A 26,340-nucleotide genomic window follows, 5' to 3' on the forward strand; every position below is an offset into this window, starting at 1 on the left:
GTGACATTGATCATCCTAACATGTTGGGTTTAACAAGCACACCCGAATAAACAAAGTACACATTCAAGAGACAACATGTCCTTCCACCAACTCTGTATTTCACATTTGACCATTTCTATCCACTAAGAGAGATGTTCATACTCTCCTTGAAAAAACAAATTGAGCTTGGACAGTCAACTTAAAGGTATTATCAGGTATTATCAGGTATGTACAGTATATTACACAGAATATGAATGGGTTAAAGCCATACTGAAACCGAATCTGTTCTGATAGCACCAGGTTTTCATAGAGACCAGTGGCAAAAGTACTACAATATGATGGACAGGGAATAAAAAGCACATATTTAATTAGACAAATAATGTTTGGGGATTAATTTCCATTCATCATTTTGACCATATAACTTAAAAGGATGATTAAGTATATTTAAGCCTGTGATGTCCCACCAGTCCTCAACAAGTTTCCAAAAAAAAAATTGTGCTAGCATTCCTTTGTGATTTCTTACGCCACGGCATATTGGTGCTCAATTTTACAGTCCTGATTCCCATCTTGATCTAGGAGTTAGCCGCGACGACCGTGGGACCGATGCCACTTAGCTCAAGCTCAGCTATCACAGACATGTGCCTGAAATCGGCTGGTTTGTGGTTGAAGCTCTCAACCAACTGGAAGGTCTGCTGCCGCTTGGTTGCGTAGAACAGTTGGAGTTGATTGGCCAGACACTGGGCCTGGTGTACGGTCTGAAAGAATATTAGGTTTCAAATATGTCAGAACCATATAAAAAGTAATATCAATATCACAAAGAGATATAAGCAATACAAAAGCCTTAAGAATGGGTATAGCTTAGTAGTAGAGTTCTGACAGATGAAGAGGTCACAGGTTCAAATCCCCCCATCCCCCTAAATTCAAATGTTCTAATTTTACATGAGTGAAAAGGCCTAGGCAGGCTCTACAGACAGATTTTCTAGGAAAGACTTACGATGAACTTGGGGTCCATCTCGGCTGTCATGAGCACCATGCCCTTGTCTTTCTGCAGATCTGGGTAGTGGTAGAGAATCAGTTGACTGGGAGCGTTCTCACCCATGGTCTGGGGAGGTCAACAAAACTAGAGTGAGTTCACACTCACAAGAGCAGTTGAACATTATGGTCCTCTCTGAAAAGGTATGGTTAAGCAAGTCTAGCTGTAATAACATAGTATCGATGTTAAGAAATAGGATCTACAAGATTACAACAAGAGTACCTGGCACCCAACCTGTTATGTCATAGTGCTGGTGTACATAAACAATATATGAGTAAACTGTACATTCTGTTGAAGTTGTCGGGCATCTACAATATTTTTGGAAGATAGAGGGCTGTATGATTACCTGGACATTGATCAATGATGTGAAATGGAACTGATATCCAGACCACTGTCCCAGGAAAAACTCATAACCCTCCTTCTGGGGCAACGCATACAGGAACTGCACACAGGGATAATAAGCTGCTTAACAACCATCTTTTTCAGAATGATTCATCAATTCATTGCTTGAATTTTTTTGTTGTTGTTTTGCTTATGAACATGTCGTCAAATAACACTCCTGTGAGAATGTTGAGTGACTGAATGCCAACTACACAAGCTAACCCCGAAGAGGAACCCGTGTAATTGCCAGAGATGGATTTATTGAATTAATTGACACAACCCTTAATGGTTGTGTCTTTCAAAAGATCAGATACTTCTGCATTTAAATACTCTCAGCCAATAAAGAAGATTACTGATGTTGAAGAATGACCCTTACCGTGGGGCATGTCTTGGCTCTGTTGAACATCAACTCAAAAATCTGATCCTTAAACACAAACAAAACAAATGACATACTTGACCTCGGAAGAGCATTAGATTAGATTTATTTGAAATGAACACACTGATAATGATATGGAAATAATTATAGTTTGTTATGAAGTAGAGTACATTATGATATGAAGTATATTACATTAAGAAAACTTACTGGTATGACAGCACTAATAGTGTCCTTTGTGGCATGATATCTCATCCAGATCTAGAAGGACAATACAAAATGGAGCACTTTCATGGCACAGCTGTGATAGAAAACAATAGAAGATTTTTATGATTTATGTGAAATATTTTGTCAAAACATGCAAGTGTACATACCTCACCAATCTCATCGCCTGAGTTATCCTTGATCAGCTCTAGATTTATGATGGATCCAAGGCTCTAAAAAGAAAAAAATATCATAAATGTCATAAAAAGGGGATAATTTATCTTAATATGTGGCTTGGTCGTAAAGCAAAGCAGAGTCACGCATTGTCTGGTGCTGAATGAATCAATCTTAAATGTGGTTGGTGGATGAGAGACGATGATCTTGGTGGAAAAAAGGAATCTGACCTAAGAAAAAAACAAGTTACCTTGTCTTTGGTGAATCCAGAGCCAGCTGGTTGCTTGTCACGTTTTTCCAGCTGTAAATAAAACATTTAGGTGATTTATTTTAATGTAAAACAAGAACAAATTCTCTTCTCAAGTGGGCAAACTGTAAGGCATCTCATCCAACAAGCCTAGTTCATTTACCCACTGCTCACATGCTATTTGTACACATTTTTAGTATTCTACTGCAGCGATACCTCGTCCTCCATGAGTTTTATGAACTCTGCTTGTTTGGAGTGTCCAAGTGGCTCTTTCCTGACTTCATCTCTTTTTTGTAGCCGAGTTTTGAACTCCTGGGGTTTGGCACTGAAAACGAAAGGTTAAATTAAGCTGATGTTACCCAGTCACATTCATTACACCTACACGAAACCGACGCCCATCAGAATCCAATATGCTGCAGTTTACCCTCGGGAACTACATTGTTACAGTAGGCTACACCCATGTTTCAAACAGTCCAATATTAAATCTAGCTAAATTGCTACCTGAGATAACATGCCATTGCCAACGCTGTATCTGGGAGTGACAACAGGACGGGGAAAGATCGAATGTAAGAACAGCCTCGCTAGATTTAGCTACCCTGTCGCATTCAATCGAGGCAGTTGACTTTGCTCACCGGCGCAGTTTGTTGATCTTTTCCTGATATTTATTGTAATACGGGTTATCCTCCAGGTCTGGTTCTTTCTTCACTGAAAAAGCTCTAAACTGCGAGGGCACCAGCCCTGGAATGAACGGTCTGATTCCCGTCGCCCTGACGGCTAACATCCCACGATACAAACATGACATTTGGACTAAGGCCGCCGCCATGTTTCCACTGCCTTTGTCGCACATCTATAATGTTCCGGGTAGAAGAAAACGACATATATGTTCCGAGGCGAGCCGTAGTCTACATAAGCATTGCGGTGCTACGAGACAAGGGATGATGTGAGAACTGAAAAAGTGTATAGAATCATCTTCCGACATGACAGCCGTTGAATCAAACGAGTAGATTGAACCGGCTATGTAGGCTATAATTTTGATGTGTGTTATTATTTATTTAATTAATTCGTTGCCACCAAAGGAATCTTGCAGTAACGTAAGTTATAGGTTTTTTTTTTTTTGCAATATTCTCATCGTATGGCAAATGGGAGTTCTCCACTGTCACCACTAGAGTGTAGGCCTACTGCTTAATGGCATTGATAATATAAAAAATGTAGATTATAAACAACTTAGGTGTTTGTTTCACAATGATCTCTATAGTAAACAAACAGAAAATCAAGACATTATTTTCAATGTGATATATTCAATTTTCCATGAACATTCATCAGGCAAATACTTTTTTTTGTCCACATCCAGTGTATTTACAACAGATAGCCTACATGCATAGGCCGACATTGTGTTTATGTCCCTTCCAATGGGTTATTTTTTTTGGGGGGGGGCCATCCGATTTAATATTAGTTTACTGTAGCCTACATCTTGTCTTTGTGCCATCCACTTCGGTGTAATAACGATACAAGGACTACAGAGGACGCTAAAGGCTCGATTAAACTACTGGGGTTACAGACCATAAACTAAGAGTAGGCTGTCCATGGCTCGAACCTAGGCTAGCTAGCCGGTGTTGTGCGATCAGATGTCTCACATTATACTTTCTTTGTTATATAATTCAAAAAAAGAATGTCGGTTATCTGTGTAAATGACAGATGTTATTCTCAACACAAAATCCTAATCGTATAGTAACGAACGCGAACCAACATTCTTGCTCCACGACTTTGTATTCTGAGTAAATATACACCAGCTATGATTAGGCTACCAAAGGAAATGTATTTTGTTGAGCAGGTTCAAAGTATTTCACATTGCTCTTCTTACTAATGTATAGGTTCAAAGGCATGAGATTTGAATGCAGTTAGCCTGCGCGTAGGGTGGGCTACTCAGACAACAGCCTTCTGATCCAGAATATCATCTGTCCTGAAAACGGACCAAAGGTTCACATTCCTATAGCCAACAAAAGACAAGTACTAAAACCTCTATGCATCAACATCAAAAGAAATATTCTCACCATCAAATCCTTTTTTAATATAGGAAATATTACTGTTATTTTTTAAGTCAATGAAATACATGAAAAAATTACATAATAATCCCTAGTATGAGTAACCACAGTAAGTTTTAGGCATGTAACACTTTCCTAGTCAGGGTTAGCAGGGGGTGCATTTCGTGGCAAGAAGGAATACAACAAGCCTGCCATGAAATGCACCCCCTCTATTGTCTGCTCTGTATATCCCATCATCAAATGATTCTTACTGTACACTGAGGGCACTAGTATGTGTAACCAGAGTAAGATTCAGGCATGTAACACTTTCCTAGTCAGAGTTAGCAGGTGCTACGGAGAGAGTTGAGCAGAGACCGGATGGTGGTCGTGACAGTATTTTATGCATTGGGGAGATAACCATCTAAGGAAATATTTGGCGTAAATAAAAAATGATGTACACGGTTGTTTACACAATCCCCAAAGAGTCGTGATGGATAAGATACAGTGTATAGGCCAACAGTTGATACGGGGTGTTTTCACTCCCCATCATCACCACCTTTCAAGATTTCACCGAGCAAAAAGAACAAAGTGATCTGACATTTTCCTTCGTGCACAGCCTATAAGGCAGGTTCATGTGACAGGCCTACTGCCTATAGGCTGAGAAGAAGCGTTTGATAATCGCATATCGGTTTCTCTATCTGTAAAAAATATATATAAATAATGTCATACCTAGGCCTATATCATAAGCGACAATCCCTACCGTTATTTTCCAAAAAATCAAAATCCATTATTTCACAATTCATTCTCCATTTAATTAGTGAAAAAGCAGCTAAAGGCTCATTTCAAAATAGCACAGGTTTATTTCTCTTAATTGAAATGCACATTTAGCTACATGTCTAATGTTGCATTATGCCTATAGCCTATTTTCAGGACCTTTAGATTTCAAATTTCCCGCTGAATTAGGCTTATTTATGTGCATAGCAATTTAAAATGTAAGTCTGTATTTTTTCCCGGCTCTTGCCTTCGTTAAAAAGCCTAATAATAATGAATTATTTAATAAATAATGGATTTAGGGGCTTATCGAATGAGCAGCTCCTGCAACTGGGCGCTTATCTCCCCTGGCCACATTGAAAACGTGTTCCGCTCCCCATACTAAGCAGAGCACTGGACATGATGTGGAATAATCTAGACCTCACTTCCCAGCTCCAAACAGCACTTCAGTGAATCTAAAACCTCGGACATGGATGACCATCGACAAAATGGCTCCACACATACTCCTTCAACAACATTCAAGCAACGGTAAGAAAATCATGGGCTATGGCCTACTAACAGCCTTTGGAATGTCAGGTTATTTTTTTGGGGGGGGGCGAGATTTTGTGATAGGCTATCCATTGATCTGATTATGAGCATAACCAATTTCCATCGAAAAAGCTAAATATTGTTTCCTATGTCGGAAAGATAAATGAAGGCCCATTTGTTCCATAAATGTTATCATTTTGGCAGCCATTTATGCCACTATCAAAACTATATGTTATTAAATATTAAACAAATCTATTAGGCCTATTGGCTGGCTATGACCATATGTGTTAAGTAGCCTAGAAGGATATTTCGACGTAAAACGATGAAGTGCAGAGGGGCTATATTATTGACATAATTAGCCTGAGGAACGTTATTTTCGTGTCACCGCCATACAGCCTATTTATTTTACATTCATGATAGGCTATCAACAGACAGATTTTAACAGCATGTCTGTTAACTGATAGCCTAAATATATTGTCAGAATCAGAATTTGTTCACTAACACGGAATTTATTGTCAGCTGCAACTAAATAAAACGACAACTAGGATACAAAAAGAAGACGTAGGCCTATTTAAAATGTTTGTTGGACATAGACCTTTAGGTTAACCAAAGGTATAATCTTTCAAACACTTAGCCTATTCTAAAATATTTCCCAACCCATTTGTTGAAAAGCTGCATAGCACACGGAGACAGGGAGATTGTTTTGAGCTATCAACATGCCTACAGGCAACAAAAGGATGCATAAACCAGGGGGAAAAAATACAAAATAACAAATCTACGAATGGTGTAGCCTAAATAAATGAGACTACCCGAACATAAAACTGAAAATATGTATATAAGTCTATCGGTTTACATTAACTATAATGAAATAACTTAACTAGTTCTCTCTAGTTTTGAAATATAATCTGCAGTCTTGGCCATGTTTAGGGCCCCGTGCAGGTTGAAGACGTATATGTGAGATAAAGGTCTGTTAAAGCAAAGGGTCGGTTCGTTCGTTAAACAGACCGACAATGTTGAGGAAGATGATAAACGCCTCCCCAAGACTGCATGATTGTGTAGGCTAATGATAAGTCACGACAGTTAATTTGGCCAATAAGATCAAGGTCAAGAAGGAATGAAACACGTATAACTAATTCTGGCGAAGTCCCCATAAAATCATTTATGGGGACTCCAGACAATCATTGATTGTCTGGAGTCAAGGTTTATGGATTATTAGAAAAATTGGACAGACGCAGAAAATGAATGAAATAGAAATCGACACAATCTTTTTATTTCATTTTTTTTAAACGATCAACAATTACATTAGGACGCAGGTGAAATGTGTATGAACAATCATGGTTTATAGTAGCCCATAAAGATTGTGGCGTCATGCATTAGGAGCATAACAAGATTTCCATAAAGTGTATAGTTTATCCTAAATTAGTTAACCGCATGCATTTTTTTTTTCATTCTGTGTGTGTGTGTGTTTGTGGGGGGTGGTGGGGCTCATAAAATTAAGCTACTGAAAGTACACAGTGTCACGCAAAGGGGGGCGTGCGCTGCAACCCACAGTTCAACACATACAAATAAGATAGCCCAAAGATGTCTTTCTTTTTCAGGTGACAATCTGGAATAGTAGGGTAGCTGTAACACTGGACAAGAGGAATTTGGCTTTATTCGTGTAGTAAACCATTGCTCTTAAAAGTTTACGCACATAGGCAAATCGAAAACAGCAGAAATGATGGACAAACTGAAACCAGAGAAGAGGCCGCGCACTCCGTCGGACGAGAAGGAGTTATCATGGCACGACAGCCCAACTTCCACCATGGGTCGTGTCAGCGCTGAGGGGCTGGCGGGTGAGACACAGGAAAACACGACGGCAGCTTCGGTGGAATCTGCTGTGAGTGAGCGGAAAGGGGAATATGTCCCCGGGGAGCACTGCAACGGGACTGTCATCATTAATGGCGTTACCAAGGAAACGGCTTACCACGCCAGCGACCTAAAAAAGGAAGTGCCGGTTATCGAATTGGCCAGGAGAGGAGGGAGTGCAGATATAAAAGCCAGAGAGCAGACGGCACACAGCATCCATAAGGTGCAGACCACCGAGCTGTGCAGACCACCGATACCTCTGCCTTTACCGCCCCGGGACCCTCTGAGCGACACTCGAATGGTGCAGTTGAGTCCACCCGCGTTCCCTCTCCCTGCACGAGCAATGCTGTACAGTAATCTTGCGCAACCGCTCGCCACCATGAACAGGTAAGATTTGATCCTTCGATTATTGTGCATCCTTGTTGATACTTTGCTATTCAATGGATGTTTGAGTTATTTGTTCAAAAGCCAGTTTCTATTTTTCACAGTTTGTGCAAAGTCCTGGTTTTGATTTAGAATATAGATGCTGCTATTTCACCAATGCTTATTATTTATTTGTATTTTTTCATCATGCGGACAAATATTTTGTTGTTATTAATTAATAAAGGCAATTTTGGTGATAATTGAATCAGGACACTCATTAGTGAAAGGAAGCGTGATAGTCAACACAATGTGTTAGTCTACACTCAGATCATTCGTTTGACATCACTAAGACTGTTTTACATTCAGGATCTCATCTGTCTAGTTGCCAACGCATTTTCTCATCAAACCATCTGTGGCCTATATTCTGCAAGTGAAAGCAAAATAAGAAACCGTGAATTTCATGGAAATCGAAGAATAAAATACTAGTGTTAGACAAAAGCATGTAAACGACTCATCTGTGACAAAATGGTAGCACCTTCCAACGGATTTCTATTTAACTTACTTACCCAATGTTATTCCTTGTGCAGTGGCTACAGTGGCGAACCGGAACAGTACGGCATGTACCCCAGCAACAGGATGAAACGTCGACCTGCTCCATATGAGGTTGAAATCAACGACGGTATTATACATTTAGATGTTTTAGACTTTTTTGTATTTATACTATCCTATTTGGCTCTTAATCCGATTATCTTAATTTGACACAAAATTATTACTTTCCTGTTCATACATCCAACAATAATGGGGAGCAACATTTCAGAAACCATAAATAGTCCACAAGAGGATAGGCCACAAAAGGAGGTACAAAAGAAATTAGGTAATTTATATATAGGCTACAGAAATAACATTCAAAACATTTCATATAATTCAAATGGTGCAGTTCATTTAATTATACAGATACTGTGATGTAAAAGATCATAGTTGGAAGAGGAGGTGGGCAGAGAAAAAGAGGAGTATAGAGGGGTAGAAGATCTCATAGAAACAACACATTTGAAACGAACAGCAAGAGGCTGTCTGTAAACAAAGTGTTTGCCTGTCTGCCAGGAAAACAGTGTTAGGAGAGAAAACAGAACCAACCCATGATGTTACCACAGCACAGCCTGCAAAATAGGTTTGGCTGTTGTCTGGGAGTACCCACCAGATACTGCATTCCTTTAGCTTTATAAGGAAGATATCTGTCGCTGTTCCTACCTTCATAAACATGCTATAAAAGTGCAAATTAATTTAAATCCTTACATACTTAGGCTATGGCACTAGTACATTTCGAACGTGAATGTTGTAACACAACCAAGATATGTGAAAATAGTTTAACTGTATGCTAACCGCATGAAATGGAAGACTTGACCTGACCCATGACCCTCCTCTTCTCCCTCAAGGCTCGCAGCCCAAAATCGTGCGTCGGATCTTCACCAACAGCCGCGAACGCTGGCGACAGCAGAATGTGAACGGGGCGTTCGCCGAGCTCCGCAAGCTCATCCCAACCCACCCTCCGGACAAGAAGCTCAGCAAGAACGAGATCCTCCGATTGGCTATGAAGTACATCAACTTCCTGGCCAAGCTGCTGAGCGACCAGGATGATGTGCTGGGGGGCGTGGACGGCCCGCCGGGGCCCCGGGTCCTCGAGGGCCGGGACGAGATGCTCCAGGGCATGCTGTCCCCCGACTCTAGCTGTGGGAGCCTGCTGGATGGGGACGCCAGTCCGGATAGTTTCACAGAGGACCAGGACTCGTCTGTGGAGACTCACCTGCCCGCCGCCAGAGGCCTCCACAATCCCTCCAGAATACACCTGGAAGGAGGCAACCAGAGATGATCCGCCATTTTGGATCTGGAGAGGACAAAGGCCGGGGAGAAGAGGACAAGTGGAGGAGGGCTCGGCTGGACTACTGTTGTGAGGGTTTGGTATTTGGAAGTGGATGAACATCCACAGTTTTGCAAATTCTCTGACTTTGATGGCTGTTTTGAGGCCAGAGGAGAGATTGTTCTCTGTTGCTTGTCTCTGCTGCTGTTATAAGTAGCTGATGGATTGTGATTTGTGGAAGTCACACCTGAAAGAACAAAAAAGGATTTCAGAAAATGTTTAAATGGAGATGTGCATAAAGAGAAAATATTATATTTCGAAAAAGGCATGGGGTACAGTATGGTGCCTTGCCATACAACAATATTGTATTATTTAAGGTACACTGCCCTGATTTAAGAACAAACTTTTTGCTCAAATGTAAACTGTTCTGTTTTCTCCTTTGTCACCTCAAATCTTACGTGGTTGTCCATTTAATTCATTGAATGTTGGGCCAGAAACAATAATATTGATCAAAAATGATGTTATACCTTCAGAGAGCAGCAGTTAGATAACTGGTAGAAGACCTCCATATGACTGTTTCTGCTGTGAGAGTTAAAGGCATTTGAACATTTGAAAGTGTACAAGGTAATGTGATATTCACAGAGACTGTATGGTTATTACAATAATAGTATGTCTCGTTTAGGAAAATGTTCATGTAAAAGGCACACACACAATAATATTTGTCTGTTTAGACATTAAGTGAGAGTTGCTTGCAATAGAAAAGGTACAAGTATTCTACCCCATGTGTACATACACAACAGTCCTGTAAATCTCAAATGGAACAAACGTTAATTTTGTACTTCTTTTCTCGACGTGTGACTAAGGTACATAGATTACTATGTTTTCTTCTTTTATTGTTTCCTCATCTCTAGATTCTAGAATTATATTAAATTGTATAAGTGTTTTATCACTGTATGAACACGATGGAATTCTGCTTCCTCAGCAGAATATTGAGTAACCACAATTGGTACCTTTAATTCTTGTATGTCATCAAAAACATTTTATTATTTTATTGTGATGATTGGTAGATAAATCTTTGTTTCGGTGATGAATATATCTATAAATACTTGCAGCATTATATCACAGATTTTTTAATTAAAATCACTAAATAAAAAGAATGAAAACTATTTATGACAAACCTGTCTATTCCATTTTGTAGATTTGTACACTACCAATGATCCATGCTTTTGTATCTGTCATTTTGTGCAGGACTGCTGTATAGTTTAAGTAATGCATAAATAATAATGTACTTATCTACAATTACAGCAGCAATAAAACAGCATATTGGCACACAGCACATTAACCTATAGCACATTTTCCACCATCTTAAAACCCTTTTCACCTTCATAATCCACAGTCATGAGTTAAGGTATATATGTCAGAACAGATGAAATGCTCTGAACCCACATAACCTCCCTCTTTCCACCATGAACACGTCATTGGTGCAACACCCAAATTTGTGATGAATCACATATTAGGGTGTTGCACCACTATTCATCACATGACCCATTCATGGTGGGAAAATGGAGGTTGTGTGGGTTATGTGGGTACACAGGGGACTGGTAGGTCACTATTATCTTTCCATGTTGATTGGTAGTGGTAATGGCTGATAACAATCTAAGCCAATCAAAAGGCCATTGGATAGGTGGCAGATCCCAGTGGAAGAGAGGGTTAATTTCCAATTCCCAGCACAGTCACGATGCTGTCTCTGTGTCTCTGTGTCTCTCACACACACACACACACACACACACACACACACACACACACACACACACACACACACACACACACACACACACACACACACACACACACACACACACACACACACACACACACACACACACACACACACACACACACACACACACACACACACAGCGTATTTGTATGACCATGCTAAAATCAAATTCGGAAAAGGGGAAGGAGATGTGTCATTGAGTGCGTTTATGAACACTAATACCTAGTAGGCGGGGTTTCTCATGGTCATGTAAACGCACTCACTGTCTGGTGTAACAGGGGTACTAACTGGAAGCATTAGGTGAGTGGTGTTTACAGTTTTTCACAATTGCTAAAACACATTTCTTGAAACAGTCACCCAATTTCTCAAAACTAAACACAAAACCTCATCTTCAAGCACGATTTACAAAACCTCTGAATCCTCTTGCAAAATGAAACTTTAGCCTCAAAACTGTTTTACCTGTGCTCAAAATAAAACACTACTCTCAAATCATAAACAAAGTGATCAAAATGATATACACTATCAAGCAGTCAGTAAACAATACACCAAAAAATAGAAAACACATTGTTCAAAACATATAGTTCTCAGGGAGAAGTATTTTTTAATCAAAAGTCAAAACAAATTTCATATTTATCCATCATTGTCTTTTGATGAACGAAAACATGTTATATCATAGCAGCTCAAAATTGATCAGAAATTACTACTCTACTTTGCAATTTTTGTGTTCTTTCTCCTCCTTGTACCCCTATACAGTACTGTACCCTGCATCTCACTACTCACAACTCACTCTTGTTCTTTGTTGATATGAACCTGCAACCAGTCAAAATCTATTGAGCAGTCAGTACTGTTATTGTAACAAATGGAAAGCACAATGTTCAGGGCCATACAATGTGTTCATTGTACAGTATACAGCCTACAATACACTGTATTACAATATACAATACTAAAAATGTGTTTTGAGAATGAGAATGTGTTTAGAGTTTTGCTGAAAAGTCGAAGTGAGATCTGCAAATTGTGTTTTACCATGTGAAATGGTTTAAGGTATTGACAACAGACTGCACAGTTCGCTACATGAGTTCAGGCAACTGAGAACTTTGTTCAGCCAATGGGCTTAAGGGTTTTAGCAATTGAGAAAAACTGTAATATCACAATCTTACCTCCCCCAACCGCTTAAGGGACTCCGGATAGATCGGGGAGTGATAGACTCTAAACGGCGTTTAGGATGTCGTGTGTATCGCAATAGGGCGGCCTTTATAATCTCCACTCATTTATGACCCACGAACACGAACATATTGTATTGCAGAACACACAATATTTGACCAACAACACGTAATATGACAAAAAAAGAAATGTAGGCTAATGTCATTGATAGGTTACCCCCAAATCTTTTTTTAAATCTGAGTGAATACAATAAGATGTAATGTAGCTATTATTGTGTCTTGCATTCAAACTCAATTAAACAGGCAGGCGTAAAGAGTTCAGGTTCACCCAACCCACGTTGATTTACACTTGTATCGTCGTGACGACCACTCAAGCGTACCGAGTTCTTTTCCCGCCGCCAGTTCCCACTTGAAAAAATAGGATTCAATCAGAACGAAGAAAGCGCAGTGCAACCGCGGTGTGACACGGCCTTGTCTCTTTTTAATTAACTCCAGCATCAATCTCCCATTTTCCCATAAGAAGAGCCTGGGAGGTTAGTGGGTAAACCCACACTTGATAGATCTCCGAGGAGAGCCCTTTGACAGAGGCTCAGCGTTACAGGCAGATAACAAAACGCCCCCTTATGGACGGAGATAACTAGGGGGCGGGAGAGCGAATTCAATTAAGGAGCCCCTCCCCTTCTCTCTATCCTCGTCTCTCTGTGGTGACACGATGGCCCATTGGGGAGTTGCGTGGCTCCAGAGAACATGGGATTGGGGAGGTTCTCAGCGGGCAGAGAGACAGTGGGGAGAGAGACCGCTAGTGGATCTCAGGACTGCTATCTGGCCCCTCCATCAGAGTAGCTCACTCCCCTGAGGCATATGTGTGTCTGTGAGTGTCTGTGTGTGTTGGGGGGGGGGGGGGGGGGGGGATGTGTGTGAGAGAGAGTGTGTGTGTAGGCCAAACCCACACTAAATTAGCAAGCTCTTTAAACCAGCCCTGCCCCCTCATTAACACCGAAGCCAACTTCTTCTCTCACGTCTGCTGTTCCTCTCACATAAACACCGTCTCTCTTTTTCTCATCCCGTAAACACCTTCTCTGTCTCTCTCTCTCTACCACACACACACACACACACACACACACACACACACACACACACACACACACACACACACACACACACACACACACACACACACACACACACACACACACACTCTCTCTCTTTCGTTCCCCCTCACTCAAACACTCAGAAAAGCGGTCCCAAGGGTCCAGAGGGGGCGTGCTCCACGCCCTCAGCCTGCCCGGCCCCCCTCCCTTCCCAGTTATCCTCTCCTCTCTATCTGCTCTTCCAATCAAGCCTGTTCACCCCCCCTCCCCCCCCCCCTCCTCTGCCCCATGTGGCCACCTCAGAAGCGCTCGGTACAGTCTCAGGGCTGAATAACAGCTAGACGGCTGATGTGTTGCTTAATGAGCCACAGTGCTTCTGATGACCACTTCTCCCCAGTTCTGCTTAGCCAGTCGTGTACAATGGCAGATATATCACAAAGTCTGAAAAATGTATAATGTATTAATGTATAATTATTACATGCACCTCTATCTTTATCCCAGCTAATATGCTGACAAGCGAATAACATCATCAGCATTGAATAGATGACTCTATAACTCAGGTCTGCAGTGACTTATTTGGAGATCTGTCCAGAGACTGACCCCCTAACCCAGTCTCATGAAGCACACATTTAACATGTTTATTTTGTCATCCAATCCTAGAACAATATGTCGACCTACTGTAGTCTGGTATTAATAAATCGTTATTAGGGTTTCTGTACTTTATTGATGTGATGTTATGAATGCTTTAAACACACTGCCTGAAGATGGAAGAGCAATATAAGTTATATAAGCTTATTAGTGCATGCATGGTCTATGAATGTGAATAGTGATTGATTAGTGTTTCCAGGTAACGGCTGAAACCTTTCTATGGAATCTTGGTTTGTTTGAGTAAGCATGGTTAACTATTAACTGGATTAACTACCATTTTGGTCAGGAGGTAGAACAGCACTAACACTGCGTTTAGTTGTGACACTTCATGTGAAAAGCAGATCACCGAGGTATTGTTGGTGTTTAGTTGATAATTTTGACCCTCTTGGATGTTCAAACGCAGACTGGACTTCCTCCGAGATCTAAACCATGGGGAGAGTGAACTCTGTTTTGTTTCTCATGCTGACATTTGGTGTGGTGACTGCCCAGACAGGTAGGGTTTCGCAATGGACTTATTATTGTAAAGAAACTTCACTGCCTCTGATGTATTCTTCAGCACCGTTTCCTGTTTACATTGTGAATGGTTGAATGACAGTATGGGGGAAGGATCGGGCATTATTTTTCTTTTAAAAGTCTCACCTTCAATTCCATCATTGCTCGATGGCTTTGGCATTTCGACTAAGTCTGAGCGCAGCCTATTTCATCTTTGAAGCTCAGCGTGTGCTCCTTTTAGAGGTAAAGCTGGTCAACAGCTTCTTAATCCTGTATCTGTACAGCGCTTCCTGCTGGAGGAAAACCCCTAAACACAACAGCCATGCTAGTAATACCATCCACAGAGAGAACGTCAATCACAGAGTACATAGACCAGGAAATTGGCAAAGTTTAGGATGTGGGATAGTCTGCAAGAGTGGAAGAATGGTTGATCATCATGTACTGTGGGTGTGGTTGCTGTACCAACGGTCTCTCCTCCATCCTGGCGCTAAGCTGAGGGCCGGGCGCTGCCACAGTGGCTGACGGGCTTCATCGCCGTGACTGGCTTCCTCTTCCTCGTTTTCGTGACGTTCCTCGTCAACAAGGCGTGGTGCGACCGCAGGTAGGAGAGGATCTCTTTTTCTTCCTTTCTCTGGTCTGAGACCTGTTTAGTATAACAGCTCGTCACAGATGACCTGAAGGAAGTTGGCATTAATATCATTCAGATGAAGCAAGCTTCTTACTGTATGCCATAGGCTCACCAGCAAACAGCATTTTTCAAGGACCAACATAAAAAAAATACTTTTGTTTTTTGAGAGGGAGAAACCCCGAATTATGAATTAATCAAGAAGATGAGAGGATAAAACTAGTGTTAAAATAAATAACTTTCTTCTGGTTTAATGTTCTGTCCATACGTTGGTAGTAAATTCGACCTAGATACACTCAAATAATCATCTCTCTTTAATACCTTTAGCTGTAAACTAATGTCTAATGAAGAAAATAACTGTTTCTGGATCAGTAGGTTTTACACTGAAGACACCTTTTTATGTATTGCTAATGTGTGACGGTAAATAAGCTGAAGAAATAACTGTCACTTACTTGACCTGTGAAGCAAAGAGATGAGAGCGGAGCCGGTGATGGTGGAAGACCATGCAACGACGAACGGAGCGACCTATGACACCTCTCTCAACGTGCTCAGGTAAGCTAAGCTGCCAGTCCTGTCTGGAATAAATGAAAGTCCTGATAAGATAGAATGGGGTAGCCATTACCGTACAACCTGATAACATCCTTAATTACAACCTTATATTAAAAGATAGTGCAGTATAATACAACTACTGTATTGGTTTGACCATATTGTTTTTTATTAAGACCAATATAGTTTACTACTGTGCTTATCTGAACCATTTTATTTTGTAATCACAGTGGTTGCTTGTGTGTGTGTGTGTGTGTGTCTGCGTGCGTAACAGGAGTGCTGAGCACGAGGGCGCCTATGAGAACTTGGCTCTTGATCACAGAGAAGACAAAGTCACTGTCATGTGACTGACGTGGACCAATCCAGTTCACTCCTTCGCTGTTTGGTTTTCGGCCAAGCTCTCTTTCACAACATAAAATGATAGGACAACAGAATGCACCAGATTACAACTGGATCTCCTAACTCCACACTTTTAACAACACTGCTTGAAGGTGATAGGACAAATGATTTAAGTAAGATACATAAATATTTGCATGAATCTGTATGAAAATCTAAAACTGCCTCAAGAAAATTTGTAAGAAGTGTATACAATTGACCCCATCAAGTGTATATGTGTTGGTGTATAGGAAGACTGGTCTTTGTTATTCACATTTAATGGGTAATCCTGTCAAATCACCTGTCCTTCTCCAGTCTAAAGTATCATGTGAGTAATTATTAATCTCACAGACACAAACATTGTCCCAGATGAATCATCACAATAATCATGCAATTATTCACTTCTGGCCGTATATATATATATATCCTTAGCCCAAAGTTAACATGACGGAAATTGTTTTGCAAATGGGTTGTACTTTTTTTAATAAAACATACATTGTTGATCTTAAGACAAATCATGAGAACTGAAATAATAAACATATGAAATTAAGCAACAAACACACACATACATAGAGGAGAAGACTTGCATTATTGATCACAGACTATATATTTGCATACCTTTTCCATAGATACAGTCTTTCTATCCATTTTAAGACGGCATCGCTGGTCACACACAGTCTACAAATGTAAGGGTTCTTTGGATTAGAAAATGCTGTGATACTCTGTGGATCAGTGTTGACAACGTTCAATAACCCAATTCTGCAGCTTGTGTCACTAACTCCATAAGGATTAAAACACGAGCATGAAGGCGTAAGGATGCACACACAGGTACACACACACACACACATTTACTGCTGACTCGCATACAGGGAGAGACGGAGAGAAAGAGAAAGGAAACAGAGAGGGAGGGAAAGAGAAAAGGAATTCAAGAGAGAGAGAAGTATGCAGTAGGGCTTTCAGCAGTGGGTGGGTTTCCTTTAAAGGGATCTGGCTTTAAAACGACAGCACAGCACTTAGCTTCCACAAAATAATAGTAGTCCTCCACAATCCAGGTCTTCCATACCCCTACACACACCTTCCACACACACACAGCATCAACACGCATACACACACACACACAAACATAAACACCATCCACAGATACACCAGACAGATGCAGTGTGCCTTACTCCGTAGCAATAATGGGGAGCTTCCCAGTGCATTGGCGGTCAGTGATGTCACTTCCTGTGAGTGTGGACGGCTTGGAGTGACACCAGCAACTGACCGTGGCCGAGACAGGATATCCTGTCATTGTTTGGCATGGTAAGCATCGCACAGCTGGACTGTGGGCAATTGTGAAACACACACACACACACACAAATGTTTGACTTTAACAAACTAAAGAAAAATCACAGATTGACTTGACAATCTACCTTTAGTACCTCTATGAAGCACAACACGAGATTACATATTCAAATAATAATTCCCATCGTAATATTTCCACGGGTAACCTCCGCAGGATCCTACCGACAAACATCCCATACAGCTCCCATCGCTAACCCACAGTACCAGCGCTGGGTGTGTGTGCTGCAAACACACACGCGTACACACACACGCGCACACTACTGCAGGTCCAGAACCTAAGCTGCCTGGTGCCAACTTCACCAGGCTCTCATCCTCCAAGTAATCTCCTTTCACAGGACTGGACACTAACTTGACACATTTCCCCCTCAGACAAAGCAACATAGGACATATTTGGCAACTAGTTAGCATCTAATATTGTTAGAGAACACAGAGACACAGAACTGAGAACAGACACTTGAATATTTTTCACCATATTCACAGACAAGGAGTTCTTCCTGAGTGTTACCTACATACTCTGAAAGTTCTACCGTGAACCACCTTAGTGGACGTAACAGAGCTTACTGAATAAACATGTTCAGATTGCCATTCCTCTCCCTGCTTTTCCAATGAGTGTTTTCAACTGGCAACCTTTGGCAAAAACCTCCTACAACAAAGTGGAACAACACTGAAAGCTTATGATAAATAACTGCAGTGTGACTTGGTGGCAGGTGACATACTGGTAGGGCTGTTTTATAAGTGGATGAAGATTCTGCTGAGTCATGCTAACGTGCTAAAATGGGAGGGTGTAGAGGGTGGAATTGTTTTCACTGCTTAATCCACTTCACGGGGCTTGCTGGAGGCCGACGCATGTAGATACTGAGACATTAGTTGGTTCAAAAACAAACTAAAAACTAAACTACTAAAAAGGCTTTGCCCTCACAAGCGTGTGCATTAGCAGTAGCTGCAGCTAATGTTGCTACCTCCTCACCAGTACTTTTCCCATTGACGCGTGCTAAGCTACAGGGATACAGAGCCATACCTTCCGATCCCTTCATATTGCTCTTACAGTCTTGCATGAAAAAAAAGACCCCCAAAAAAGTGCGTTCACAAAGACGGAGACAAAGTAATGTGGAGATTCGAGTCACAATTCCGTGACCTCACTTTCCCTTTTTGTACCTGCTTCAAGTCCATTGGCGGCCATTTTACATCCTGTCTGTCTGTTCGGCGCACTGTACCCAGAGGAGATAGAGCTCACACAAGTGATTAGGAGGCACTGGATCTGACGATGACTTCCTGTTCCTCCACGGTCTACAGCTGAAGTGGCACCCTTCCAGGTCAGTGCTAGGGCTGTGGGCAGGGCTGTGAGCAGGGCTGTGGGCAGGGCTGTGCACTGGGCTGTGGGCAGGGCTGTGCACTGGGCTGTGGGCAGGGCTGTGCACTGGGCTGTGCGCTGGGCTGTGGGCAGGGCTGTGGGCAGGGCTGTGGGCAGGGCTGTGGGCAGGGCTGTGCGCTGGGCTGTGCGCTGGGCTGTGGGCAGGGCTGTGCGCTGGGCTGTGGGCAGGGCTGTGCGCAGGGCTGTGGGCAGGGCTGTGGGCAGTCCTTCATGCATGGAGTTCTCTCTCTCTTTCTTCTAAAGGGGTGAAGATGGGCATGAGGTGCCCAACAGGTCCAGGGAGGACAGGAGTCACCTCCTTCTGACTTGGTTCTTACTTTTCATTATTATAAGAATTTTTTGCATGTTGGTAAGTTCAAATGTCCCTCGGTTGTCCTTTGCCAACTGATGTGTGTGTGTGTGAGTGCCTGTGTGAGTGTCTATGCGAGTGAGTTAGTGTGTCAGTGTGAGAGTCTGTATTTTTAAGTGAGAGTTGGTGTGCGTTTGTGAGAGTGTGCGTGTGAGTACTAAGAGTGTGTAAGTGTAAGAGTGTTTGTGTGAGTCTAGGTGAGAACTTGTGTTTAGGTGAGGGTGCGTGTGTGGAGGTGTGTGTGTGTGTGGAGGTGAGAACTTGTGTCTAGGTGAGGGTGTGTGAGAGTGACTTTGTTTGGAGGTGTGTGTGAGTGTCTAGGTGTGTGTGTGTGTGTGTGTGTGTGAGAGAGAGAGCTAGGACAGTATGTTCAGCGTGACGGCACCTCTCTGCTTCTTCAGCAGGGCCACGGCCAGCTCGTGGGTGGCCCCCTCCAGACTCTCCCCGTTCACAGACAGGATCTGGTCGCCTCGCTTCAGTCGGCCGTCCATGGCTGCTGCCCCCTGCAGGAGGAGACAGGAACACACACACCTCACTCTCACCACCGCCTCGGGCTGAAGGACATTTCTGATCAACATCAAACACCAGGGAAGTCCTTTCTAGTCTCTCTGTGTGTCTAAGTATATGCTTGTGTGTTTGTGTATATATATATGTATGTGTGTGTATATATGTTAATATTTATACTGTATATGTGGTGTGTGTATGTCCATGTGTATGTGTGTGTGTGTCATATCTGCTGCCATCTAGTGTCCAGTGCAGGATGGCGAGAGGGGGGAGGTGGGGTGGTGGGGGCTCGGGGGCGAGGCCTACCTTGCTGAAGACGGTCTTGACGTAGATGGGCAGGTCTCCGTGGGGGCTCCCGAACCCCCCCACGATGCTGAAGCCCAGCCCCTCGCTGCCCTTCTCCAGACAGATACTCCTGGCCCGGGGGGGCCTGCACAGGGGGCACAACCAGGGGCTCACATGAACGTGGAAAACTGTGTGTGTGTGGGTATGTGCTTGTGTGTGTGTGTGTGTCACTCACTCTGGCTCCGGGGGCAGGGACTCTGGGCTGGTAGGGAGACTGGAGCAGGTGGACAGGCTCTCCACCTGACTGGCTATGGCACTGATGTTGGTGTCAGCTATCACCTGAACGCACACACATACAGATGTACATAAACATATAGCATCTGTTTCGCTATAATAATATTTGTGTTCAGCAAGAGTGAGGCTACAGTATGTTGTGTCTGTGTTCAGTATTATGGTCATATGATGCGTGTTTGAAATCAACCTGTATGCTAGTCAGAACCTTACTGAACCTTACTCCATTAATCACAATAGTGTTAATGGACAAACAGTGGTTGAAAGTTACACACACCAAATCATTTCTAGTTGTCTCTCCTTCTCCATTACCCTCCTCGCCCACTCTCTTTCCCTCCGCCCTTCCTCCTCTTGCTCTCTCTTCCACTCTTTATCTCTACCTTCTTCCATCCTTCTTTCTCTCCGGGAAGGTAATCCATTCTAGGGATGCATTTTTTCCACAAGTTGTCTCTTTTAATATAATAGTCAGCCAACTACTGAGGGCACCCACGGTCGGAATCGGTTCATTTCCATATTTAATCAACGGAAAAGCAATTAAAAAATTATGAAAACAACAACAACAATAACAAACAAAGGCTAATGAAGCGCCGGCTCGCTGGCTGAACGCAGCCCAACGCTCCCCAGCCATCCCCTCTCCCTTATCTCGCCGACACACCTTCTCACAGGGGGAGGAACGAGGGGGGAGCCAAGAGGAGGAGGACGGCGGGGGAGAGGGAGGACGGCGGGGAGGCGTGGGGCGAGAGGAGAGAGGAAGAAGACCGTGTGAGAGGAGCAACGAGTAGAAAGACGGATGGGAAAGGAGTGCGAGTGTGCGCGTGAAAACACCGTGTTTTATTAATCCTCAGAGAGAGAGAGAGAGAGAGAGAGAGAGAGAGAGAGAGAGAGAGAGGGTGAGAGGGGACGAAAAGATGAAGGACAAAAAAAAAACCACTATTGAGGATTACTAGTGTCTGCAGTGTACGACACACTGGTGACTGTGTGTGTGTGGTGGGGGGGGGGGGGGATGCACGAGGGCAAGAGAATAAGAAGGGAGATAGAGAGAGACAGGGAGAGAAAGGGGGGGGGGCAGAATGACAGTGAATAGTGCGAGGGAGAGAGGTGGGCTAGAAAAACAGGGAACAGAGGATGATGGAGAGAGCATTGGGATAGAGAGACAGAGATATGAAGAAGAGACAGAGAGAACGGGAGAGAAAGACAGAAAGAGGAAATGACAGAACGAGAGGTGGAACAAGAGAAAGAGATGAAAAGGAGACAGAGAGAGGAATAGAGACAGAGGAGAGAGAGGCAGAAAGATAGAGAGGGAGGGAGGCATAGAGAGAGAGAGAGAGAGAGGCATAGAGAGAGAGAGAGAGGGAGGCATAGAGAGAGGGAGAGAGAGAGAGAGAAGGAGGCATAGAGAGAGAGAGGGAGGCATACAGAGAGAGAGAGGGAGGCATAGAGAGAAAGAGAGAGAGAGAGGGAGGGAGGCATAGAGAGAGAGAGAGAGAGAGAGAGAGAGAGAGAGAGAGGGGGGGGGGAGGGAGGCATAGAGAGAGAGGAAGAAGGAAAGACAGAAGAGAGAGAGAGAGGCAGAGGGAGGTGTGAGGAGGTTAGTAAACAGTAATTGCTGTCCAGGGTAGTGTAATCAGGAGGCAGCAGAGAGGGCGTCCCTGTTCAGCAGAGCAGCGCTGGTCTGCTGCAGCTCCCCTGATAAAGCCGCATTAGCATAAAGAACTGGGATTATCTGGCTCACCGCGCCAAACTGCCTTCCAGCTGCAGGGAGCTGATAACCGCACGCACACACATGTACACACACACACACACACACACACACACACAGGCATGTACACACACACACACACATATGCACGTACACACACACATTTTATATTATCACAGTCATACGTTTGGCATGTCCATACACACACACATTATGAATACCTCTTTAAAATATGTGCATATTAGTGTTTTTTCATCAAATGTATTCTTTTTTGTAAACACATATTCATAACTATGAACCCCTGAATATTTAGTAAGTATTAATATGACAAATTTTGGAGTATACTCTATGCATACAGAGCTTTTGATTATTTTATCTCAAGGTTTTCACTGCATTCAAATAAGCCCATGTAACCAGTCACTCATTCATTCAAATCAGCCATCAAACCATTCCTTCCAATAGACCCATCAAACATAAATTAATTAACGTACATTAAAATATTGGCTCCACATACAGTACAGTTTTGTAATGACGGTTCTGTAAGAACACTTAGGACCAGAGAATGGGTGTTTGAATCGAACAATATGACAGTTCTTTATTTATTTTGTCCACATTTGTAGATGATTGTGAACATACCAGTGTGTGTGACCATGCATTGATTGATGCAGTTGGTTAGTCACCTACCTGAATGTGTGTGTGTTCAGGGTGAATGTCTGGTTAGTGTGTGTGAGGTTTGTGTGTGTTCAGGGTGAGTGTCTGGTTGGTGGTGTGAGGTGTGTGTGTGTGTTCAGGGTGAGTGTCTGGTTGGTGTCTGTGAGGTGTGTGTGTGTGTTCAGGGAGAGTGTCTGGTTGGTGGTGTGAGGTGTGTGTGTGTGTGAGGTTGGGCTACCTGCATGGTGATGATGCCGTAGGCGTTCTTCAGGATGTTGACCACCTCCCCATGGGACATCCCATCCAGGGACTGGGCATTTATACTGACCATCCTGTCCCCCACCTGGACACACACACACACACACACAGGTAATAACAAATGGAGTAAATCTAAGATCACACCTTAGACTGACTGACTCAGGCGCATGCACCCACACGCACCCACCCACACACACACACGTCCACACACCTTGAGCCTGTGTGTTTTGGCTGCGACTCCGTTAGCTTGGATCATGGCCACGAAGATAGGGATGTCCCCCAGAGGGCTCCCCTTCCCTCCTGCTATACTGATACCCAGAGCATCACTGGGACCCTGAGGGGGAGGGGAGAGAGAGACAGAGAGAGAGTAAGAGGGACAATGGAAAGGGAGAAACAGGGTGGGGGCCGAAGGAGAGAGTAAGAGGGTGAGAGAGAAAGAGGAGAGAGAGCGGAGGGGGACAGCAATGGCAGAAAGACAGTGAGGAGAGAGAGAGAGAGGTAGAGAGAGAGAGAGGTAGAGAGAGAGAGAGGTAGAGAGAGAGAGGGGTAGAGAGAGAGAGGGGTAGAGAGAGACAGATGTAGAGAGAGAGAGAGAGAGAGAGAGAGAGAGAGAGAGAGAGAGAGAGAGAGAGAGAGAGAGAGAGAGAGAGAGAGAGGAGAAAGTAACAGAATGTATTGGTTTACTGACTTTTAAACTCCCAATGATAAATGTCTTTTCAATTTTCTAGTTTATTTGTAACAAGAACTGGTAGTTCAGTCCAGTGGAATTCTTAGGGCCTGCTCCTCACAGCAGTTCCCTAGTGGCTAAACCTATGATGAGGCAAAATCACAGCTGTCCAATAGGACAACACCAGAGTTCTGGAACAACTTACCCGTGTGATCTCCACAGTACGCATCCCTGTATCTGACCCTACACACACACACACACACGCACGCACGCAGGGAGATAACTTATTATTTATGTAAAAATAAAATATTGTCTCATGTGGAACCATTTGAAGAAAGAAACTGAAAGGACACTGATGAGGTCACGTCCTACCGGCGCTCTTTGATGACGTCATGCTCTCGGTGGTGGGCCTCCGGGCGTTGTTGAGGGGCTGGGGAGCGGGGCTGGGGGCGGAGCTGGGCGCGTTGTTGGGGGCGAGGCTGGGGGCAGGGGCGGAGCTTGGTGCAGGGTTGGGTGCGGAGCTGGGGGCAGGGTTGTGGGCGGAGCTTGGCGCAGGGTTGGTGGTGTGTGGAGGGAGGCTGGAGCAGCTGACGTGGCTCATCTGGAGAGGACAGGAGAGACACCATGACGCTCTGGGAACGCCCGAGCACACACACACACACACACCAACACACACACACGCCAGTCAGACACACTAACACACACACACGCCAGTCAGGCACACCAACACACATGCCAGTCAGGCACACCAACACACACACGTACAGACATGTGCACAGGCATATCGGCAAGCGCAGTTACACACATACACGCACACACACATGCACCAGAGGTCCAGGTGCCATGTTGGGCCACATGCATGTGAACAGATGAGATGAGTGGTCACAGGGGTGAGTCACGAGGGGGGGGGGGGGGGGTGAGCGTGGGGGGAGGCGGTGGCCAGGGTGAGTGAGCCTCTGCATGCAAGCTCCCAGCTGAGGTGAGAATGAACACTGGCCATGACACACACTCCCTCCTGTTAGGGATACGGACCCTGTTTGTTACTCTCTCTCTCACACACACACACACACACACCTGGCTTCCCTGGGAGGTGCGTCTGGAGGAGATCCAGGATGCGGCCTTCAGTCGGCCCAGCTCTAGGCCCACCGTTCCCCTGGCACACTGCGGAGGCAAGCCAGGGTGACTACCACAGCTCAGCCTGCCCCCTGGCCCCCCAGACCAGGGGCCCCCACCAGGAGCCCCCCTCACACAGCCCCTCTACCCCACAGGGCTAAGAGCACCAGGCTACGGCTAAACACCACCACCCTGGAGACAGGCTGCTAGCAGGCGGGGTGGTGACACACATCCAGGGTCAGGTACTGTGGACCCAAGAACCCCTTCAAATCTGAATACAGATTATATACAAAGACTGTTCCCTGAGTCTGAACAGGGAAATACCGTAGAACGATGCACTTCGGATGCCGGATCTTCTTCTGTGCTCTGTCTGCAATATTCGTACATCGCTTTGGATGAAAGGGTCTGCTCAATGAGTCAAATGTCAACTTCAACAAATGTCAATGTCAACATAACTCATTTAAATGGTCCGTGGAAGGCGGAGGACCAAGCTACCCTTCAAGTCAGGGAGTCAGGTGGCTGAGCGGTGAGGGAAGCGGGCTAGTAATCTGAAGGTTGCCAGTTCGATTCCCGGCCGTGCCAAATGACGTTGTGTCCTTGGGCAAGGCACTTCACCCTACTTGCCTCAGGGGGAATGTCCCTGTACTTACTGTAAGTCGCTCTGGATAAGAGCGTCTGCTAAATGACTAAATGTAAATGTAAGTCTGAAAACGTCCCTTCTCTTCAATTGTCCTTGAACCGTGACTACAGGTCAGCCTCCGTGGTACATGCGTGTGATGTTAATAATCACCGCTGCTTGGCACACACCTCAACCACACAAACTAAACACGTCAACATAGTAGAAGTACATTTATGTTTTATCCTTTTAATCCACAGGCCTCCTGGTTCACACAGTTCTATGGAAATGGAGTGTGTTTAATAACCATACAGAGGTTGTGTCTGATAAACACAGCCCAGATTCTCCACCCCCTGCTGCTGGAGCAGCTGTGCTTGTCTGTACTCTCCCCTAGTACCCCAGTATAGGCAGCATTAGCCTGCAGTCACATATTGGCTTGTAAGCCTTCTACAGTAGCAGCAGGCCTTGTGGCTGGAACAATGGCGCCCTCTGGTGGTGAAAATATAGGGAGCCCCTTGGCATATTTGATTCAAATCACGTTATTCGTTCCAGAGGAAATGTAAGATTCAATTTAGAGTGAGGCACAATGACTTTTAAGATTGGTGAATATTTAATGGTGGATTTGTATGAAAGTGTTATATGATTATTTTTCTGTCGGAACTACTGACCTACTTTCTACTACAGTGTTATCTTACAG

General features: G+C 43.8%; 4 protein-coding genes across 5 annotated transcripts in view; 2 read left to right on the forward strand and 2 right to left on the reverse strand.

Moving 5' to 3' along the window:
• Positions 1-76: 76 nt before the first annotated feature.
• Positions 77-3,238, reverse strand: atpaf1 (ATP synthase mitochondrial F1 complex assembly factor 1). Its single transcript, XM_067229847.1, has 9 exons — positions 3,024-3,238; positions 2,608-2,716; positions 2,395-2,445; positions 2,141-2,203; positions 1,977-2,027; positions 1,770-1,817; positions 1,359-1,454; positions 974-1,081; positions 77-734 (listed from the first exon to the last, which is right to left on the reverse strand). Exons 1-9 carry the CDS (start codon positions 3,236-3,238, stop codon positions 552-554), a joined length of 924 nt encoding a protein of 307 aa, XP_067085948.1. The 3' UTR covers positions 77-551.
• A 2,358-nt stretch (positions 3,239-5,596) lies between these two features.
• Positions 5,597-10,930, forward strand: tal1 (T-cell acute lymphocytic leukemia 1). Of its 2 annotated transcripts, none has more exons than XM_067229483.1 (4): positions 5,597-5,711; positions 7,396-7,946; positions 8,510-8,601; positions 9,356-10,930. In XM_067229483.1, the coding sequence occupies exons 2-4, from the start codon at positions 7,429-7,431 to the stop codon at positions 9,787-9,789; spliced, it is 1,044 nt and encodes a 347-aa protein (XP_067085584.1). In that variant the 5' UTR covers positions 5,597-5,711; positions 7,396-7,428; the 3' UTR covers positions 9,790-10,930. The 2 variants fall into 2 exon arrangements, with proteins under 2 accessions (XP_067085584.1, XP_067085583.1); XM_067229482.1 differs by having other exon boundaries at positions 5,606-5,711; positions 7,310-7,946.
• Positions 10,931-14,795: 3,865 nt separating this feature from the next.
• Positions 14,796-16,933, forward strand: pdzk1ip1 (PDZK1 interacting protein 1). Its single transcript, XM_067229484.1, has 4 exons — positions 14,796-14,949; positions 15,441-15,549; positions 16,039-16,125; positions 16,394-16,933. Exons 1-4 carry the CDS (start codon positions 14,886-14,888, stop codon positions 16,464-16,466), a joined length of 333 nt encoding a protein of 110 aa, XP_067085585.1. The 5' UTR covers positions 14,796-14,885; the 3' UTR covers positions 16,467-16,933.
• A 27-nt stretch (positions 16,934-16,960) lies between these two features.
• patj (PATJ crumbs cell polarity complex component) overlaps positions 16,961-26,340 on the reverse strand; it is a 67,989-nt gene continuing 58,609 nt past the window's right edge. Inside the window, 8 exon segments of the mRNA XM_067229454.1 lie at positions 16,961-20,062; positions 20,370-20,493; positions 20,584-20,687; positions 23,228-23,332; positions 23,459-23,581; positions 24,120-24,157; positions 24,287-24,515; positions 24,989-25,075. Of these exon segments, the coding sequence (XP_067085555.1) occupies positions 19,916-20,062; positions 20,370-20,493; positions 20,584-20,687; positions 23,228-23,332; positions 23,459-23,581; positions 24,120-24,157; positions 24,287-24,515; positions 24,989-25,075 (957 nt within the window). The 3' untranslated portion in view covers positions 16,961-19,915.

Source organism: Osmerus mordax, chromosome 26 (assembly GCF_038355195.1).
Source record: "Osmerus mordax isolate fOsmMor3 chromosome 26, fOsmMor3.pri, whole genome shotgun sequence".
Taxonomy (NCBI): Eukaryota; Metazoa; Chordata; class Actinopteri; order Osmeriformes; family Osmeridae; genus Osmerus; species Osmerus mordax.

Coding starts and splice junctions, on each gene's coding strand:
- atpaf1 (XM_067229847.1), bottom strand. CDS start 3,238: ATGTGCGACAAAGGCAGTGGAAACATGGCGGCGGCCTTAGTCCAAATG. Junction 1,455..1,769: donor GAGCCAAGACATGCCCCACG/GTAAGGGTCATT, acceptor CCCTGTGTGCAG/TTCCTGTATGCGTTGCCCCA. Junction 735..973: donor AGATGGACCCCAAGTTCATC/GTAAGTCTTTCC, acceptor ATATTCTTTCAG/ACCGTACACCAGGCCCAGTG.
- tal1 (XM_067229483.1), top strand. CDS start 7,429: ATGATGGACAAACTGAAACCAGAGAAGAGGCCGCGCACTCCGTCGGAC. Junction 7,947..8,509: donor CCGCTCGCCACCATGAACAG/GTAAGATTTGAT, acceptor TTCCTTGTGCAG/TGGCTACAGTGGCGAACCGG. Junction 8,602..9,355: donor TGAGGTTGAAATCAACGACG/GTATTATACATT, acceptor TTCTCCCTCAAG/GCTCGCAGCCCAAAATCGTG.
- pdzk1ip1 (XM_067229484.1), top strand. CDS start 14,886: ATGGGGAGAGTGAACTCTGTTTTGTTTCTCATGCTGACATTTGGTGTG. Junction 15,550..16,038: donor AAGGCGTGGTGCGACCGCAG/GTAGGAGAGGAT, acceptor TGACCTGTGAAG/CAAAGAGATGAGAGCGGAGC. Junction 16,126..16,393: donor ACCTCTCTCAACGTGCTCAG/GTAAGCTAAGCT, acceptor CGTGCGTAACAG/GAGTGCTGAGCACGAGGGCG.